Source organism: Anguilla rostrata, chromosome 13 (genome assembly GCF_018555375.3).
Source record: "Anguilla rostrata isolate EN2019 chromosome 13, ASM1855537v3, whole genome shotgun sequence".
Classification (NCBI taxonomy): Eukaryota; Metazoa; Chordata; class Actinopteri; order Anguilliformes; family Anguillidae; genus Anguilla; species Anguilla rostrata.
The window spans coordinates 23935686-23956718 of record NC_057945.1 but is presented as its reverse complement, the minus strand read 5'-3'; the positions used below and the strand labels follow the sequence as shown (position 1 = coordinate 23956718).

The following is a 21033-nucleotide window of genomic DNA, read 5'->3' as shown; positions in this document are numbered from 1 at the left end:
CAATGTGTTTTGTCCTAATGCTGCCAGACCCCCTCTTACACTCCACCTCCCAGCTTTCCACTTTCACCTGCTGTTGTCTTAAACTACACAAAGACAGTAACGCTAAAAACCTGCGACCCCGGGACTAAATGTTTCATTATGCCAAATTCGAAGCAGAAGGACAGACGTCGTTTCCCATTAGGTTTTTATTCAGAATTGTTCATGCCAAGAAGTTGATTTGTCCGTCCTTGATTGACAGGATCTCAACGGATAATGCCATTTAAAAGCACATGTTCCGAAGGGCATGTACGCACGATGGTAGTTTAAAGGGCTTAAAAGCGTCGCCGTGATAACTTGCAGAATATTGGTGAAGGTAACTTTCGTTTCTTCTGGTGAGCCGCATCTTTCGGCCCCGTTCGTTCGCTGGGAGCGTTTACAAGACTGTATAACAATGTGAAACTACACTGTATCAGCCTGCAAATGACACATCCCTGCGCTTGGAAAAATGTTGCTTAGGTTCCAAAAGCTGCCCAGATCACGAAGCTATTTTCTAAAGCCTCTGGTTTACGTTTGTATTTTTTAAAATGTGAGCTACTGTCTATACAGGACTGCCATCTTGTGGTAGTTTATATCCTCCTTGAAATTGCTGTAGGTATCGATATGTCTCCAAACTGAATGAAACCTTGAAAATCTGGAATTTGTTGGGTGAATGCAAATCAAGATTAGACAAATGGTCATAATATATGTGTGTGTAAAGTCTCTCCAGACAAGCTTTATCCCTCAGTGTTGTGAAATACCTTGCTCAGGTTTTTAACAGGCCTCTCTGTGATTTAACAAGCAATCATTTTATATTTATTTAGATCAGTTAGGATACTCACTCTCAAGAATATGGTATATGGTATATTACTTCAGATAAGCCTTATGAATACAGAACTGGGAAAACCATCCCTTTTATTCATTATGCACCTCATACATGGAACAATGTGCCATGTTCAAACCCTCCAGACTATGTTAATTCGTTTAAACAAGGTCTAACAGGATAAACGGTGATTTCTCTTAATGTATCACAATTCTTTTCTTTATTGTCCACTGCTTATCTTTGTCTTGTCATTGTGTGATTGTGATTCCTATTTCTGTGCATTCTGAAATGATATCATTTGTGCATTTTTATGTATCCCATGGCAAGAGAGCATTGCTCACGCTCGGTCTTCCCTGGTTACATAAAGGTTAGAATAAATAAATAATGGAAATTATCACATTTCCTGGACAATTAATGAGTTTCCTTATATCGCATCTGGGAGAGGCCTCCTTTGACTGCAAAGCCACACAGCCTTTGCACACAAGAAGAGAATCAGTAAAAACAACATGGGAGCACTAGAAAATAAATACAGTACTTACAATCTAAAAATATAATAAGAGAATAAGATGCCACAAACCAATATATTTTATTTTATCTGAACAGGCATTTAAAACCCAAATTTAGTACATCTAGTAGTAATGTACAACATAAAACCTAATCATTTTTTAAAGACACGTTATTTGATGTTTGTACAAGAGACTGTAAATACAGAAAAGTATAAATGGTGCAGGAGACAACTACTCAAAATAGCACAAAGGAGTAAGAAAGGAAGTGAGAAGGAGATGAGTACAGACTAATAATGCGCTTTCATTTTCACAATGTCTTCACTCCCCTGAACAGCGTGGTTCTCAATTCGCTTGTGGAACTGGTCGAGAGCAGCCAGGAGGCGGTCGTACTGGGCCTGCAAGGTCATAAGGTCACAGTACGTTTCAGCAGCATTCTCTGTACACCAGGGATCTGAGACTGCACACCTGGAGGGCTGCAATCTACTGGTTTTCACTGTGTTTTCCCACTTAAGTGCATCATTCAATTTGCTGAGTCCAAACACCTTGATTCCAACACCTAAACTGGCCGCTGAGTGAGAGGGAACCATGGAAAGCAGCAGACGCTGCATCCCTCCAGGACCGGAAATTGAGTTCACTGCTGTATACTGTTTGTGTAACCTCAAAATTCTTATTTCATATTTATTGTGCAGAAATAAATTATTTTTAACCATTTCAATTACTTGGTTTTCTGCCAGATATGCCAGACAGTTTAAAAATATCAAAAAAGGCCAATGTAAGGTTTGGGGAAATGTTTGTGGGTGTAAAAGAGGAAATAAAGTATTACCTGTGCCTTGTCAGTTTCCTGGCAGCAGACATCCCTGAGTCCCTGGATCTTGGCCTTGATCTGCTGAGCTTCCCTGTTGATCTCCTGTATCTGCTCCACGATCTCCTCTCTTTTCTGGTGCACCTGGTCATATTGACTGACAGGCAATACACAGATCAAATGATTACAGCAGGACACAATGGCCAGGAAACCCAGCTGAGCAAAATGTGAACTGTGCAGCACAGATAATCCAGAGTAGACACTAGAAACGGAAGGCGCATTATGAGCGGGTCTCTTACCCGATGCAGTTCTGCTCATGCTGTTCCCTCGTCTCCCTTTTCCTCTGTCTGCGGATCTGCTGCTTGGACATTTTGTCGTTTTTCATCCCCAGGGCTCTCTTCAGCTGGCCCTCCTCCGCCACCTGGTTCTTCAGCTCCTTCTCCAGCTTCTCTCTGAAAGCCACCGCAGTCTGGTCCTGTCCACACAAACAGGTTTCCACCTCTTAACATGTCGCTCCGTCAAAACTTCCCACATGCACTGCTAATGCTGAACACCGTTTTCTTCCCCTTGCTAACTACTTGGGCTAAGCATCAGTATACAGGTGAACACTGACTGTAATGATTCCCCACAGGGAGCAGACAGAGCTTCACCTCTTCCTGCAGAATGTTCATCTTATCCATGCCACTCTGGAGGTCCTGCAGTAGCTTGCAGAAGCGCTGGATCTCAGCCTCGTACTGGTTCACTCCCTGCACCTTGATCTGCAGCTCCACCAGCCTCTCGTCTGCACGCTCCTGTGAACAGAGCTTCAGTCACATGGTCCAGAAGACCACGCACCAAGAGCAGCCCAGGCCTCTCGAGTGAGGACCCACGTATCCCAACCCACACTCCCTGGGGCCCTCATACAGCAGGGCCTCTTATGTTGTGTTGTGCAGGAAACCAAAACCAAAAACTGCCGTATTTTTCCATTTTCAAAGGCCCCGTGCACACTCAGATCAGATACAGCAGACGCATGGGATTATGACATGTGGCTAAAATGTAAATCACTGTACCAGTGATATAAGGAAAAATTCTACAAATGACCAACACCAAATCCTCCCTTTGGGCAAGATAAAATTGTGTGTTGCTTTCAGGATTAAAACAATGAATGAAATTATCATAATAAAAAAACACAATACCATTTATATTCTTTTGTTATTTATGCTTAATGTAACTTTAAAAAAAAATGGAATCATTCTAATTGTACAGGGTTTTTAAGGAGTGAAGGGGGCATTGGAGAGGTGAAATCAGGATTCCTACTTTAGAAAGCTTGATGCTCTTCACGTTCTCTTTCATTCTCTCCATCTCATTCTTCAGCTCCTCTGGAGACTCCACGATCTGAGACTTGAGCTTGACTATCTCCTCCTTCAGAGTGGCCACATCTACCTTGCTCTGAGTCTACACGTGAAAAACAATAGCAGAACATACAGGTTCTTCATTTAAAGGGCAGGAGAACTTTGAAAATACAGTCAGGTCCATAAGTATTTGGACAGTGACACAATTTATCATTTTGGGTCTGTATGCCACCACAATGGATTTGAAATGAAACAATCAAGATGTGATTTAAGTGTAGACTTTCAGCTTTAATTTAAGGGTTTTGTCAAAAATATTGTATGAACAATGTAGGAATTACAACCATTTTTATACATAGCTCCCCCCCCCCCATTTTAGGGGCTCAAAAGTAATTGGACAAACTAACATTTATTATAAATTAAATTGTCATTTTTAATACTTGGTTGCAAATCCTTTGCAGTCAATGACTGCCTGAAATCTTATAACATTTCAAAGGTCTTCTCCAGCTCCAGTCTTTTGCATATTTACTATGCTGACCCCAAAATTAAAGGTAACAGTTATGAGTGATTATAATCTTAAAAGTTGATCTGTGAAAACCTACAATGGACCAAATCTCACCAAAGTTAGGTTAAAATGTCATCAACACCTACAGAACCTTTGGACTTGGGCTTTTGAGTCCTTGCCAAGACATCATTAGTTATCTGAGGTGGCATCACATTCCTTACAATGTTGTTGTACAGTATTCAATCATCAATATTAACAGAAATAGACACACGCAAAATTATAATGCACAACCTCCTCGATGGGTCCTTTTTGATGTAATCAAGTAAAAAAGCAGTGTGTATTGTTAGCCACTGCATTTTAGAAAAAGCAAAAAGGGTGCTGAAAGGTACGCTAGAGGATACCCGCTAGGAGTTGCAAAGCAACTAAGACTAAAATACATAAAACCAAAATACAGGGAGATCATTTGTAAAGTTACAAAGTTGCAGAAAACAGTCTTAAATAAAACTGACCCAACGCAAACCGAACAAAGATGCGTCATCCACATCAGGGAGAGCATATAAAACCAAATCAGCATGATCTCATTAAAATCTGTGATGATGCAGACTTAACCCATGGTTCTATGCAACTCTAGATTGGCCCAATTACAGCCCATTTGCCTGTATCCCTATTAACCACTGACATACTTTTATTGCTCATTACTCCCTTATGATCACAGAATCATATTACTACAGTTTTAAAAATTGAGTAAATTACACATACCAGTTTCTGCGACCTTTCAGCAATTTCCATTTTCCACTCGGCAAGCTGCTCATTCCTTGCGTTCTGAAATGATAGCCAATACATTAACAAAATGAAAGCCCGGCAAGTAATTTTTCTGACACTAACGGGTTGTACTGCCAGTTTGACTGGCTACAGCACTGACCACTTCCTGGTACAGGTGGGCGGTGGTGATCTGTAGCTCAGACAGGGCTGCAGCCAGCGCCTTGGCTTCGGCCTGCTGTTCTGGTGGGATGGTTCTGAGTGAGGCAGAGGATCACCAGTTACATCAGAGTTTTGCGTCATTAAAAAGCTTCATTCAAGCAGAAACTGAAGGACATACGTAAGCTTCTCGATCTTCCACTCCGCTTCCTTCACGCCCATGGTGTAAGCTTGCAATTTGTCCACGTCTGCTCTCTGAAACGGGAACACAAAGTGTGTTAAAGTGCAGTCCAAATGACCAAGTCTAGTTCTTTATTTTCTGCTCATGTCAAGTTTTAATAATTTCTGTACGCTTAAAGAAGCACACACTGCCCATAAATGGTTATAGGAATTGATAACTCTAGGTGATTGTCAGAAACCCTGAAAATTTTTTTAAACCCACATCATTGTTGTTTGGATATGGGATATGCCCCACTAATCTGTAAGATAAAAGATGGCATTACCAAAAATTAGAATACCCTTGTATGCAATATTAAGGGACAATATTGGTATTTTATCACAATTACTTTTCACAAAACTGAAACAAAACCAATCAGCTATATCAAAGTTTCATACGTAACTAAAGTGCACTTACAAATGACTGCTGGTACTCTGAGGTCATCTCCCGCCTGAGTTTTCTGAAATGAAGGAAGTTCAAAATGCCACTCAAAATGGTGATGGTCCGTTTGGCTTCTGAAAAATTAAAGGGTTGTTCAATCTAAATAATAGTGTACGACGAGATATTGCTGATTTTTTAACTCAATGTTAATTGACAAATTCAAGGATGGCACCGATTACAATAAAGGGTACAATTTCAAAGCTATAATTTGGAGAAAAAAAAATTGTATCAATAAACATGCAAGTCATTATCTGTCAATTTATTCACCCCGTGATTTTTATTTTCAGGAAGTACAAGCTCCAAAAAAAGTCATCAATTGTGCCATGGAAGCCACACTTCAGTGAAGTGACTATTCTGACCCCTTTAGCATGCCAGGTGAAAGGGCTTTTCTAGCATCATCTCCTTTTTTTTTTTTTTTTTTAAGTTTCATTTCATATACAGTACATCAGGGAACAAATGAAGCTACTAAAAATTTTTTTTTTTTTTTTTAAAACAGCCCCACAAAACATTACACTGACACTGCACTACACAAGCCCTCACAAACATTCAGTCTTTAGAAAAAGATTAATTGGCTAATTTAGTATGCCATTAACACGATGCCACAAAATGTGTAATAAGTACATTTTCTATCATTGCAATTTAATCATTATTGCTTCACTTAAAATTAACCAAATGAACATGGTGACAAAGATAATATTCCTTTGAGATTCCTTATCTAGAATGTTACTTACTTGGATTAAGCAGATCGTTAAGTTGAAAGTCATATATATGACAAATTGGCAAAAACTGACACCTATATAGGAAGAGAACATATAATGTAGATTACAGCAGCATAATATTAAATTCAATTTATACTTCCAAAGGAATGAAACTGGAGGGTGTACTATTAACATATTGGTAAACACAAAACTACTTGGCACACAAATCACACCTGTTAGAATACTGCTCCAAAGAATATTTTTCAGTGTCTTAAACAATTTACGTTCTTCAACTACCTCCATTCTGATGACCGAGGGCTTCATTTAGAGCAAAATCAGTTTAAAACACTTACATGCGTAGATAAACATGTAAGATAGGGACAACCCACTCCTGCATTGCTGGGACATTCTCAGCAATAGGCATCTGGGTAAAACAGTACATTGATTAGACACTTAAAAAGGCACATTGTTCAGGCAAATTCTGTAAAAACAAACTACAACAAAAAAACTTTCAAGCTTGCAGAAAAATGTAATGGTATTCTAACAGGCAAGAACAATCAAAGCAGCATTTCCTATTCCACCACATAAGCTATTTTGTGAAATTATATTTTAAGAGGAGCCCAGTGAATTATGCGCAAGTGTAACATACACCAGATCCGACATGGAAGAGAAGTAGTTTCCAAGTAACCTCATGTTCAAAATGTTTCCACCATTCTGATATTGGTCTAGCCTACTGCATGAATTAATCAAATGTCAGTAGCCATCACACCAATGATACTTAGCAGCAGGACTTGTTTTGTTGGCTGAAGTAACACTTACCATGTAATGACACTCTGGCCTGATGCGATACATGAGCTCTAAGATTCTCATGTAGAGTTTCTGAATTGCATCTGGCTACAACAGTCAAACAAAATGGCAGTGCAAATTAATATATGAGCTTATTCCCACATAACTGACCAATATGTATACATTTCTAAAACATACACTTAAAGGGGTAGTTCACTTGGCCCAGTTTGTGTGCGATTAAGGATATTTTAGATATTTACAGGTTTCTGATGACCTGCTGTTTCCACAATGGCTGGTATAGGGAATCTGTAGGCTTCATTTTATAAAAAGCACATATTAACATTTATAATTATGCACAAACACTACAAAATGAATCTGTTCAGATGTCCAACCTCGGGAAGCACATCATAGCAGTACAAGCTGCTTTGGAATGTTTGAGGTGTATATTTTTGCTTTAGACTACAAACCCTGATCATTTAGAAACTTCTGCAAACATCTAAATTATCCTTCACCGCACATAAAGATCTGGTTCAATCAAAATTACACATGGCTATATTTATAATCATTCAGATAACACCCATACTGGCCACTGTTATTGTGACAGAAGGTCTACTCTATACCGAGCTATGCAGAAACATTTTGAAAGGGAAAATAAATTATTTTTCAAAAGTTCTAAGCTAAGCCATCATTAGCCAGGTTTAATTGACACAACAGGAAATTCTTACAACTTTATATCGAACCATATGTTTTTAAATTGTTCACATACCTTTGGGGTCGGAGTTATGTCATTTCTAGTAAAATGTTTTGCCTCCTGAGAAGTCAAGACCTCACTACGAAAAAACTGTACGAGAACATCCACTTTGCAGTTGGGGAAGGTGTTTTCCGTCATTGTTCTGTAACGTTAGACATTTCAACATCTACATTAGACTACGCATATTGCCAATGTTGTATGAGGCTATGTTGAATGTCAATGACTGCTAACATTAAGGTAACAATTACGCAGATGTCAGCTAGTAAATCACAAGCTAATACTTAACTTACAAGAGGTTTCTGGTTAACTAGCAATCAAGTGTTAGCTAGCTAGTGCTTAGCTATCTATCAAGCTAATGTGCAAGTTATAGACCAGTGGTTCTCAACCTCGGTCCTGGGGGCCAACTGTGTATGCTGGTTTTCGTTCCAACCACAATTGAAATCTCAGAATTTTAAATGAACAGCTTGTTTTCTTAATTAGGTGTTTTTCATATTAAGAGGAATTATTTACCCTCTTAAGCCACATTATGTCAGAAATTGCTATGCATGGCATGAAGAATAAAAATGTGTTGCTTTTTAAGTGATTGCAAACAATCACTTAAAAAGAAGTAACATTTTTAACAGCTCAAATTAACGAGGGGAATTAATAGGCTCCTAATTAGGTTGCTGAACACGTGTTTAAGTGCATATTTCCCTTAAACTAATTAGCACAATACAGGTTTGACTATCGTTTTCTTTGTTTTTGAATTCGTTATCTATCAAATGATTAGAGTTAGTGGCCAGGTGTCCACACTTTCCACAATTAGGAACCTGTTGATTTGCCTCAGTCTTTATTTTAATTAGTTTAAAAGTTTTTTAACCTCTTTACGTAACCGTCTACAATATAGCACAATGTATGTGAATATGGGACTTTTATTTTTTATGGCATGCATATCTATTTCTGACACAAAGTGGCTTAAGTGGACAAATAATGCTTCTGACATGAGAAGCACCTAATTAAGGAAAAATAATAGCTCGTTACAATTCCGGGATTGCAATTGTGGTTGGAACGAAAACCAGCATACAGTGTGGGCCCCGGGGACCGAGGTTGAGAACCACTGTTATAGACTATACACCAGTGGTGTCAAACTCGTTGCCATGGAGGGCCGTGTGTATGCATGTTTTCATTCCAACCAATTAATGCTGCCTTAATTGAGTCCAATTACTCATTCAGCCATATGCGTTTAACTGCATTGAAGCACAGAATATAAGAAAATTTTTATTTAGACAATGCGGGTCACCATAGACGTCGGGTCACCATTGTGCACAAACCTGCATCCCTAATTCAGCAAATAATTTAACTAATTATATAATCAAGATCTGAGGCTGGAATGAAAACCTGCATACACACGGCCCTCCATGGCAACGAGTTTGACACCACTGCTATACACTATGGCTGCTGGCTTGCAAGATAGCAACACAGGCTGAATTGTCGTTAGAAGGACGGATAGTCAGTCATAGTTTTGACCGTTAACCGGATGAAGTTAGTTAACATCAGTGATTAGTTATCTAATGATGAATCAGCTCATGTGTTAACTAGACTAGCTAACGTTAGCTAGCTACAACCAATTATTTAAACGTCAGCTTGACGGTAACGTTAGCTGGGCTACAACAGCCTAGTTAAGTAGGCTGGCTAATCAACACCTTTTAACCATTATTTTACTGAATGTTATCCGTTTAAATTAAAGTAGACTAATTTGTTTTGGGATTCTGTTAGTTTAAATATAGTTGTTACCTGCTTTATTCCTCACCGAACTTATTTTTGATTTTCGCGCTTCGCCGCCTACTTCCGATGATGTTCTTTCAAAACAAAAAGCGGGCCAGCCAAAGCAGCGTTTGAGAGCAGCACATCCGGGTACTTTGCCCTTGCGTCATGCCTCCGCCCCTTTTTGGGTGAAAGCAGCCCCTCTAATTTGACTGGCGGTAAATTCAAATTCCGAGGTCTTTGTCAATTTAATAGCATAAAATAAGAATACCATGTTGCTATTTAGCCATTAGGAGCCCAAATCCTATGGCCAGTCAGGCAAACAATTACGGCGTCGTTATATAGAAAAAATTAAAGAAACGGGTTGATGAGTGTCCTTTCAGTCTGGCTCCATCAAAGTCGACGAACGACCCCACCTAATGGCCGGAGGTGTCATATCCTGACATATAAAACTACCTTATTGAATCTCCAGGTAATGTATTTCTGACATCTGTCACTTTTTCTGTCATTAAGACACTTAATTTTGCTGTTTTGGTAGTCTGTCCAATGTGACGTTACTGTAAACTAATTACATCGCTAACATTAACATGCGTAACAGGGGTTTAGCAAGCTAACTAGCACCCTTCAACTATAAGGTAGGCTATAATGTAGACAGTAACAATTCCATCCTCACCTCTGTCACATACAGTGGGCCTACACATGCACGCACGCACACACACAGTCATTTCCACAAAGAAAACGCAAATGTGAGAATTTAGCAAAACATTTGTTTTTTGGAACTAAACTCTTCATATATATATACATATCCTATATATTCTATGCAGGTTATATACTGATTAACAGTTCATCACATTGGTAAATGCATCATCTATGCCCATTGAACAGATTAATTCATTATCCCCCTATCTTAAGAAAACTAGGGATTTGCACGGCAAGTCAAATGAAGAACTACAAATCCCTGGAAGCACATAAGTTCTTCACCAGTGGCTGGGTGGATGTGGTGGTACTGCACCATAAACCCTCTGCTGACATTACAGTTTTCAAGACCCAGGTCAAGCCATCGTGGAGGGTAACCAATAAATCCCACAACACTTGGGTTGCTGCTAAGAGGACTGGAGAGATTAAAGCGGCTCACTGTGATTGCATGGCAGGGTAAGCTGACCGCATAACATTAACAGTATTAATCACAATGCCACATATCAAAGTCGTTCAGAAGAGAAGAAATGCTCTTCCTATTTGGTAAAAAAGTAAGTAATTGTATTCTATTTTATTCTAGACTGGGAGAAAGTTGTTACCATGTTGGGGCACTCCTTTTTAAGTCAGAGGCATCTGTCCGCCTTGGCTACACAAGTATGACAGCAACCACCATCGCCTGTGCCTGGAACAAAGTCTGTACCAAAAAGGTTGAGGGAGACATGGTGAAGGACATTAAGTTCTACACAGACAAAGCAAAAAGAAAGAGGGGAGTCGGAAAAAAGTGGAGGGCAGTTCCGAAGGCAAAAGAAGAACATCAACAGTTCCTTGAAATGTTGTCTGCCACTGGAGAACTGCCCGTTGGTCTCAGCACTTTTAAGGGATATGCAGACTCTTTCAGGCCAAAGCCATGGTTTGAAAATCTCTTAAGGTTTTCTGATGACCAAGTATAGGCAATAGAAGAAGAAACCAAAGACCAGGTAGAATGTTCATCTTGGCACCAGCAAAGAATTGGGAGGGTGACGGGCACATCCGCGCACAGGGTACTACACACGTCTCTTGAGAAGGCATCAAAAGCACTGCTGAGAGAGATTGTGCAGAAAATGTCTCTGCAAAACCGGCTGACAACTCCAGACATTGTTTGGGGTAGGGATCATGAAAAGGAGGCCATCAAAACTTATAAGTATGCCCTAGGCCTAAAGACCACATGCACAGCACAAACTTCAATCACCATATCAAATGAGGTATATACAGCCCACAAGAGCCTCAATATTCTAAGGGCAGGCTTCCAAGTGTGCAAAGACAAGTCCTACATTGTTGTAAGCTGTGATGCATACATAACCTGTGATTGCTGTGGGAAAGGAGTGGTTGAGGCAAAGTGTCCCTTGAAGTGGGCCAGTGATGTTTCACCTGATCACTGGCCCGCAGACATGGACATCTGGACACAAATAGTTTGCCAGTCTGCCGCAAATAAATATACTTGCCAATATGAATCCGAACTTTGATTTCATTCTGGACTCTTCAACGTCTTTGCCTGGGAGTTGTTTCCTGCTGTGAGTGAAGGCTGGGGTTTGGGAGACTGGCACCAAGCAAGGCAAAGTCGTCTTTAAGGGCAAAACCCCGATCAGCCAAAATCTGAAACAAGTAATGCGTTAGATGTAGGCCTATTGCTTTTAATGTTTGTGGTGAAACACTAATTTACAACACCGTCCATAATGAGTACCAAAAAAATAAAAATAAAAAATGTATGTGATGAACTGTTACAGTATAGTATATGTGCACTGTATGTAGGGCGCTACATTACCTGGTCCTCAGAATGGTGGTACAGTGGTGAAATGAAGCCAGATTCCCTCACTATCTTAACATCAGATGCTCTTCCACCCCAGCCTTTGGACAAGAAGGTGATGCTGCCTGCAGGACTACACGCAATAAAATATTTGACTGTAGTCCACTTCTTATAACTGGAGTAAGATTTTGCCCTGTGGGAAAAAAATCAAAAAACAAAAAACAAAACATGGTTAGCGTTCAAAAGCTACCTGACCAATTAATCATAAATCACATATTTTTTGATGTCTTTGCCTGGCTTTAAGGGCCTTTGGATGTTCAATTCTGATTTCAAAGCAATCAATAATTGATGTGAGGCGAGGATATTTGGCCTTCATTACTGGTGGTATGGTTTGTGTGATGCACTCCTTGTCAGGCCAGTGAATGAGGAAGGTGATCTTTGCATACAGAAGATTCAGCCAACGCGTAGCTTGAGCAAACAGAGGAAAAGCTGGTCCTCGGTAGACAATCGAAAAACCTTGGGTGGTGACTTGATGAACTGAACAAGGTAACGATGAAGACAGTCAAACACTGCCCAGCTGAGCCCAGTCATGGCCCTGCATGCACTGTTGTTGCCTCGAACAGCATTCACAGACAATCGCTCCTTAGACCAGTTCTGCAGTGCTGCATTTTGTTCTCTTTTTAAAAATTTTTATTTAACCTTTATTTACCCAGGGTAGGTTCACACCCTGCTTCACACTCATACACATTCACACCTGGGAGCTGCCCAGTACAACCACAATCCTCTATTGTTGGCCACTGAACAGCTCCACTGGTGGGAGATAACATTTTTTAGCAAATTAAATCAGGGGATGATTAGGTGGCAAGTTTTTGTGAGAGCCAGATCTGGGATTTTAGCCAGGACACCGGGGAACCCCCTACTCTTTGAGATAAGTGTCACTGGATCTTCAATGACCACAGTGAGTCAGGACCTCAGTTTAATATCTCATCCGAAAGACGGCATCTCCTACAGCACAGTGTCCCCGTCACTGCACTGGGGCATTGGGGTTTATTTGACCAGAGGGAAGATTGCCCCCTGCTGGCCCACCAACACCACTTCCAGTAGCAACTCAGTATTCCCTGGTGGTTTCCCATTCAAGTACTAACCAAGCCCACACTTGCTTAGCTTCAGCCAATCGGCAGAAGCAGAGTGCGTAGTGGTATGGCTGCTGTTCTGGCCTCATCTCTCTCCCTCTCTCCCTCCTGAGATTGGCTACCTCTATGGCAATTGGAACCTGCTCCCTGTGTCAAACTGGCCTGTTGCTCAGTGCACAAACTTCAGTGGGCTCAGTGAGAGAAGTTTCAGTGGGAGAAGCTTCTGTAGGTGCCCTTGTTCCCTTCTTTTGGATTATTATGATGATAATCATGGCATAAAATCACTTCAGGGAACAGGCAGGTGAAGCTGTTTTACTTGGTACCTATGTTTCAACAAACCAGGGGGAAAGCCAGCTTGCTGTTAGCTAACTTAACCCTTTTGTTACAGGCTAACATTAAATTGGGCTTTCCTTGACTTTTAAGTATGTTCTATGTACTGCCCTTTCAATGCAGCATCACAATTCACTACTTTGACTTTTAACATTATAACTGTTGACTTTAACATCATTAACTAACCAGTGATAAAGTATTTGCCACAGACGTACACGTATTGACTGGCCGGGTCCCGCAGTTTACCATGTTCATCCTCTCGGCGGATGGCCTGAAGCCGCAGATCTCTTCTTTTACTGTTCTTCGCTCTTTGGGGAAGTAAAGAACATCGTAAACTGTTTTTTTTATTTTTTATTGTTTGACGTGAAAAATACGACACAGCAGCTTTTAATAGGCCTGGTGCCACTAGTTTTTCCAATTTGGCACCGGCACCTTTACAACGCTTGTTTTCACCCAAAAGGGGGCATGGTTGTTCTGACGACAAGGAAGTGACGTATGCCTGCTCTCATATATCGCCACCTTCTGCATAGAGAAACAATTTCTCACCTATTTTTTGATTGTGAAATATCCCAAAAAATTTGGACAGATCTAGAGACTCACTTTTTTGAAGCTGCTAATTCTGTTTACTCTTTTAATCTTAGGGATATTATCTGTTACTATGATAATCCAGATGATGGTGCTCTTGAATATTTGATTAATTTCATTATTTTATATGCAAAGTTTTTTATTCACAAACAAAAATGTTCTAAATCACTACCTAAGATCTCACCTTTCTCCTCGAACTAAATCTTCTCCTTAAATCACTCAGTTTATTAATCAACAACGAAAAATAATACGCTTTTGAAACATTATGGAACTTTTTTCCCTGAAACCTCTGACTGAAAATGTTTATATTTGTGTATATGTGTATTCTTGTTTCTTATTTTTATGTAATTGTCTTTTAATATTTTCATTTTATGTTCTTCATATGTATTTATGTCCCTTAAATGTGATGCGTATGTGCTGTTATTGTTTACTTTAATGTTTGTATATTATTCTGTTAAAAAAACCTTCTGCATGGAGTAAATACTGTAACCATAGACTGTAACTAAGCAGTTGTAAAAAAAATTCCGAAATAAGGGTTGTGACCTATTTAACAACAAGAACAACAACGACATAATAATAATAATAATAATAATAATAATAATAATAATAATAATAATAATAATAATAACAATAATAATAATAATAAAGGATACATATCATTTATGCTATTTTGAATTTGGCGCTGGCTATATTCTTTAAAGTTTACTTAAATTGTACACAGTGCCCTGGTATACGTGTTTGAGGATGTAAAATACCTTTATGTAACAGGACACGTAGTTAACTGTAACATTGTCTTGCTTAGGACTCTTCAAGCTGTAGAGTGATGTCTCTTTCTGCCTACGGCGTAGGACACCAATGTGAAAATGCTCTATCTTTTCCTTGTTAATCGAATCAGGCATGGCGCTAGGATACCTACAAGGGCCGTATCTGTTCACGTCCCTTCCGCGTTGGCAATTCCGCCGGTGTGGGGATATCCACGTCAGTTTCATCTTTATAAACAGAAATCAACTTCTGGTTAACTAGCTTGTTGTTAAGTAACGGCATATGCAATACATATCTCTGGCAGCTTAGCTTAGGTAGCTACCATCTAAACAGCCGCTACAGATATGTCATCAATTGAGACCGATGATACCTACGATTTTGTCTTTAAAATAGTTTTAGTTGGAGATGTCGGGGTGGGCAAAACTTGTGTGGTTCAACGTTTCAAAACTGGCGTATTTATCGAGAGACAAGGAAATACAATTGGGGTGGACTTTACAATGAAGACTATGGATATTCAAGGAAAGAGAGTCAAGGTAGGTTTGCTATTTTTCCTATGCATATTGTGTTTTGTCTAGTTTAAGAACTGGTATACACTATAATGTTGTGATATGACACGATTCGTTTCTGGTTATAAAAACATTTCTGATTATATTTGTTATCCATAGGCTATACAATAATGACAACAACGTTCTTGCCTTTCTTATCGTAAATAATTCTGACGAACAGTTTCAAACCAGACCAATGCAATTACTTAATTACTTTAGTTAGCCAACATAGGCCTATTTTTGCTTTTCTTTTTGTCCTTTATGTAGCATTTGTTACTTTCACTTAGATATATTCCTTTATCAAAGAGGTTTTATTTCTCATCTCTATGTAGAATGATTAGTGTTTACACACATGGGACGGCTGGGAATTATCTGACCCTAGTACCTTTGCTTTGGTTCATGCGCAATCTGAATGACCGTACCTGCCAACATTGCAGGAGGAATTGTGCAACAGAGCAATCAAGTCAAGATTACTGAAAAGGCCAATATGACCCAGAATGTGTAGTACATTCAAAATGTAATTCCTATTTAGCATTTGTGTAATATTTAAAAACAGTCTTTCAGTTTTATAGTTTTGTTCTATACACTGCAAATTAACATTTATAGACCACAACATCCTGCTTGGCAAAGCGTTGTACGTGTGTACGTGTGGGAGAGAAGGACAGGAAGAGAGGAGGAGACAGTGATCATTTTGTAAATCATAGGCCTCCCTCACCCATAAAGCTTATTTTAATGATAAATGGAATTGGAAAGGCAGCTTCCACCTTTAGCCTGTGTCTTGTTTTAATTTAGCTAACTGGCAGAATGTCATAGCTTATTCATTATACAAAATACTTATGCCCCGCACTGTGTTTTAATTGTTATTAAAAAGCTACATGTTGTTATTCCTATAGGCCTGGATTAAATGCTATAAAAACACTTAGGCAGCATTATTTCAAAATGACCAGACTGACACATGAAGTGTGGACTGTTTGTGAACAGGGTTCACCAGGTTCTCTATGTAAGTGTTTGTAGGTCTCCAGGCAGCATTCGTGCCATGGATATGCAACTGTGTTAAATCCCCACTGAGCTTTTGTGTTGAGTTAGCACTCTGGCACATTTGGATTATTGTGCACTCTTCTTGGATGACCCGGGTAATGGGCGGGTGGCTCAGAGTTGCCTTGAATGTGATTAGTAGACCCAAGCCTGACTCCTGACCTCTGATCCCTGAGTGTACTGTGATATGTGCATGCATGCATCCTCAAAAGGAGGTCTGTAGAAAGTGTGGCCAGTAGGGTACTGTATGTTGTCCATGTTGTCCCTCAGCTGCAGATCTGGGACACAGCTGGACAGGAGCGTTTCCGCACCATCACGCAGAGTTACTACCGTAGCACAAATGGTGCCATCATCACCTATGACATCACTAAGAAGGCCTCCTTCATGTCTGTGCCGAAGTGGATGGAAGATGTCAAGAAATATGGAGGCTCCAACATTGTTCCTCTTCTAATTGGTGAGTCTCTTCTTGTTGGGCTGGTGTAGTGTATTTCAACTTCACTAGGGTTGACAATTATTTCCTGGTTAAGAAACTGAGGTTGCTGAGGCGCAGTGACTGAACAATGTACGCAAACCATAAAGAGACCAGTCTCTTGTGAATAACATGTTGATCATCTTCATCTTGTTTCCCCTTAAAGGATTTGTAATTTAATACTATATACATTGAGTTCCATGTGTTCAATCTCCATCTGTCCATTGCTAACTTGTTTACCTCTGTCAAGGTAATAAATCGGACTTGGAAGAGATGCGTGAAGTCCCCTTTGAAGATGCACAGACAATGGCTAACCAACTGGAGTTCATCCATGCTATAGAAACGTCAGCAAAGAGCTCCAGCAACGTGGATGAGGCCTTCAACAAAATGGCTGCCGAACTCATCCTTAGGCATGGTGGGCCCATGTTCAATGAAAACGTTACGGACAGCTTCAAACTCAACAGCAAGGACGTAGCCGCCGAGGGTTGGGGATGTGGATGTTGACACCTAACCTAATCCATAGTAATACTGTAGAGCTGTGGATATTGATGTCATTCTCAGAGTTAATGTGTGTTCCTGAGCTGGCAGAACAAGTTAACCTGTGCAATACATCAACTCACGCCTAATATTATTTTACTGGGACCAGTTTCAGCACTTCAGTGTAGCAGTAGCTCAGCTCAGCTGAAATGAAACCAATGTGAGGAAGTTGCCTGTAAATGGCCAGTAAAAGTCTGCCATGAAGCACATGCAAATTTAAAGAACAGTTGCACAGGGCAGAGGAACTGTAGCAATCGGCGGAATATTTATGTACAAACAAGTTAATTATTACCGCCTAGAGATGATCACACACAGCAAACATGGAGGATAATCACTAGCCATGTTGTAATTCCACTGTTCGACCAGAAAATGTCACATTTATGCTGAGCTTTTTGTTTTTCTTAACAGTGTTCAATAGAAAGAGAAACAATGCAAATCAGGCATCATCCATGTGGTGGTGGTGGTGGTGGTGGTGGGGGGAGGGGAGGGGGTATTTGTATCTGATCAAATCAGAGCACCAGGAACATCAACATCGGTATGATTTAAATTATGATTTATGCTTGTTCTGCGAAAGAACATGCGGTTACTATGGTACTGTCCAACTTCTGATTGATTTCTATGTGTGTATTTATTACACTGTAATTTAAGTCAACAATATCTTTAAGAAAATAAGATTTAAAAATGTAATGCAACTGAAACTGAATTTAATAGCAAAAATATTTTATGTACCTTCATTAGAATTTTATCTTAAGTGTTAAATAATGGTTCAATGCCATTAGCCCAGACTTTTTTGTCATTGACTTATCTTGGCTTTTGCTCTTTTATGAAAACAATCAGAACAGTTTAATTTGCACCCTTAAAATACATTTTGTATGAATGATCATTTTCCTTTCTAGTGTGCAGTAATCCAGTCTGCTCAGTGTCTTCAGCAACAGTTACAGTAGTGAAATATTCAAATGGAAAAAGGAAATGTCTTAATACATGTTAGTTCAGTGATGATTTGTTTTATTGCTCAATTCTGAGGCATATACACCACATGGCTAAATTTGATTTAACCGTCACAGAGATGAGAGGATTCCCCACAGTGTAGAAGGGTTCTTTGTGGACACCGTCTGGTGGGCCATTTTATTGTCCGAGAGGACCTGCTTGCCACAGATATGCACTCTGCGGCAAGTCAATTTACTTCTGCTTCTGTTGCCAATAAATGATGTCATATTTTCTAATTTTTCACTATGTGGCTGGATGACTAAAAATAGCATAGTGTGTTGACAGCTGTGTGATCTAGAGGGAGATGGTGTATAACTTCTGGGAGGGGTGGATACAACTATTCGTCAACTGCTATTATAACAGAAATGTGAGTTTGGGAATGAAGGAAACCATTATGAGTATTATTACAGTCCTGTGCAATGAAGGATCCGTCTGAAATTAATCAATACCAAGGCTAGTTGTCAGGTAGAGGAATCACTTTCCTAGTGCAGTAGACTAGGCCGTGTAATTCATCTTAATATCAAACTTGAAATTCTTCCTATAAATTGGCATGGACAGTGATCAGGTGCAGAATTGGTATTTCTCAGTAATTAACTGCCTATGAGCATACCTCAAAGCCATGTAGGAATTAAAATGGCAAACTATGAATTCTTGGAAAACTGTCTCATTAAGTTTAACATGAAATAGTATGTGCAAAAATAGTTGTATGAGGAAAAGAATTTCAACATGTCAAGTTTAAAGTTCTTTTTTACAACATTTTGGAACAATTTACTCTGCATTTCAGAACTTTAAAGGCAGTTGGAGTAGATTATTTTAGTGTTTATGTCATTTTCTTCTTTCCTTGCTAAGTAAAAAAGTTGCCTTTATGGATTTTAATCATTTTCTTGTTAAAACATTTTAGTGTGGTCTCCTATTGCATTAGCATATGAAGGCAGATATCAGGAATTATATTACTGTAAATCTATTTCTATTTTCTTAGATTCTATTTTGTATGGTACCTGTTCATTAAAATACAAATCAAAAAGCAAAATATTTGTAATTTTAATACTATATACATATTTAGGATGGTTGTGATTACGATACTTCTAATGACTTGAAAATGTATTTAATATAATGATAGAGAGGGTGACATATATATTCTCTTTGTTTTAATTGAGTGCCTTTAATGCTTATTCTCTCAAAAGTAGGAACAGGACTGATGACTATTTGTTTGTGTGTTTAAAAATACGAATAGGATACATATAAGTATGAATTGTTGATAAGCTTCTTTATTACCCAGTCACTTTTATTAATCATATTTTATTTCATCTGTATTCTGAGTAAATTCTTTAAATTATTTCTGTGTTTATACTGAATAAATGACAGTTTCTGAAGAATGTAGTTGTCTGGTTACACTGTTGTTACTTTGTGTATAGCATTTTTAATGAAAAATTCCCTGAAAGTATTTATCCCAGTATTAGCCAGTGCTGGCGATGTGCAAATGTGCATTACTCAGGAACTGTTAGCTTATAAAATGCTAAGACCGTGTCCAGAGGAGGGAGCTCTAGAGAGGAATTTTATGCACAAATGAAACCAAATATCCCTGTAGTGAACAGGCATGCTGGGCAGATAATCGCATCATGGCTTGTCTCATACGGTGTTTCCCCATAACTCTTTGCAATGAGTATGCTAACCTGTTAACACCAGGGGTCTCATTTTAAAACATTTGGATACATACATTTGAGTGTACGCTGTATGTACAATGAAATTCACATTAGTGTGATTTTCTTTCTTAATCTGACGTGAAAGTGTGCTTTCACACAGTACCAGGCCATGCATACAAACTATCCTTCATCAATAGTCAGCTGCATGTATGATACTTTTTTCCTTTGTTTGCCTGTCATTCTCAATTGTAGCTTTTGCCTTGTACTTGTTTAACAAAAACAATTTTTATCAGAAAAGGCAACGTAATAGTCATATAATACTAATTGAATGCATTCACAGGGTAGAGTAATTAAAATTGTTCATGTGCATCCAATTGTGATTTGTGATATATAGATAAAATGTTATGTCAGATGTACAAATATTCATGTAAATTAGTATTATATAAATAATTAATTCTCACATTTTTAGATTTGAGCTTAAGATCACATTTTAAAATTAAATATAAACATTCTATGAGTGAGGCCCAGGGCTGGGGTTACACCTGACCTTTCATGTCACAATTTTCGCCATTTGAAAATGTGTCAATTGTATGGACATCTTTAACTGATTTAAATACACATTTGGCCCAGGCCTGAATTGTTCTGGCCTTAGCAACCAGAGAAGCGAATTGCGTGTGTCTTCACTGAATAAGAATGAGCAAAAGCTACTTTCAGTGAGAAAATGAACTAGCAAGAATTCTGTGGTCAAGGCCATCCATAATCTGGACCAGAGTTCCCCCAGTGTCATTTTGCAGCTAAAGGACACCATCCAGTAATGTTGTCAGCCATTCCAAATACAACAAATGATTCTGCCTCAGCAGTGGACCAGCTGCAGCTGCAAAATGCCTGAACAAGTAACCAGACAGGCCTCAAGTCATCAAGGATCTGAGAGTATAAGATGAATTAAAGATGAATGAAATCAAATGAAACTATTTTGGTGGCCTCTTATCAAATGA

General features: G+C 39.0%; 2 protein-coding genes and 1 long non-coding RNA gene across 5 annotated transcripts; 2 read left to right on the top strand and 1 right to left on the bottom strand.

Moving 5' to 3' along the window:
- Positions 1 to 1405: 1405 nt before the first annotated feature.
- Positions 1406 to 9704, bottom strand: nuf2 (UF2 component of NDC80 kinetochore complex). 3 transcript variants are annotated; one of them, XM_064306735.1, is made up of 14 exons: positions 9564 to 9704; positions 7806 to 7932; positions 7073 to 7147; positions 6607 to 6677; positions 6287 to 6348; positions 5532 to 5629; positions 5079 to 5152; positions 4902 to 4995; positions 4739 to 4801; positions 3443 to 3580; positions 2797 to 2937; positions 2446 to 2621; positions 2168 to 2303; positions 1406 to 1739 (listed from the first exon to the last, which is right to left on the bottom strand). In XM_064306735.1, the coding sequence occupies exons 2-14, from the start codon at positions 7926 to 7928 to the stop codon at positions 1632 to 1634; spliced, it is 1359 nt and encodes a 452-aa protein (XP_064162805.1). In that variant the 5' UTR covers positions 7929 to 7932; positions 9564 to 9704; the 3' UTR covers positions 1406 to 1631. The 3 variants fall into 3 exon arrangements, with proteins under 3 accessions (XP_064162805.1, XP_064162807.1, XP_064162806.1); XM_064306737.1 differs by having other exon boundaries at positions 9580 to 9695; XM_064306736.1 differs by lacking the exon at positions 9564 to 9704 and adding an exon at positions 8081 to 8212.
- A 158-nt stretch (positions 9705 to 9862) lies between these two features.
- LOC135238633 (uncharacterized) lies at positions 9863 to 11866 on the top strand. Its single transcript, XR_010325161.1, has 3 exons — positions 9863 to 10005; positions 10446 to 10685; positions 10810 to 11866. It is a non-coding gene; the product is annotated as an uncharacterized LOC135238633 (long non-coding RNA).
- Positions 11867 to 14900: 3034 nt separating this feature from the next.
- Positions 14901 to 19775, top strand: rab43 (RAB43, member RAS oncogene family). Its single transcript, XM_064306743.1, has 3 exons — positions 14901 to 15355; positions 16673 to 16856; positions 17122 to 19775. Exons 1-3 carry the CDS (start codon positions 15167 to 15169, stop codon positions 17373 to 17375), a joined length of 627 nt encoding a protein of 208 aa, XP_064162813.1. The 5' UTR covers positions 14901 to 15166; the 3' UTR covers positions 17376 to 19775.
- The last annotated feature ends 1258 nt before the right edge of the window (positions 19776 to 21033 follow it).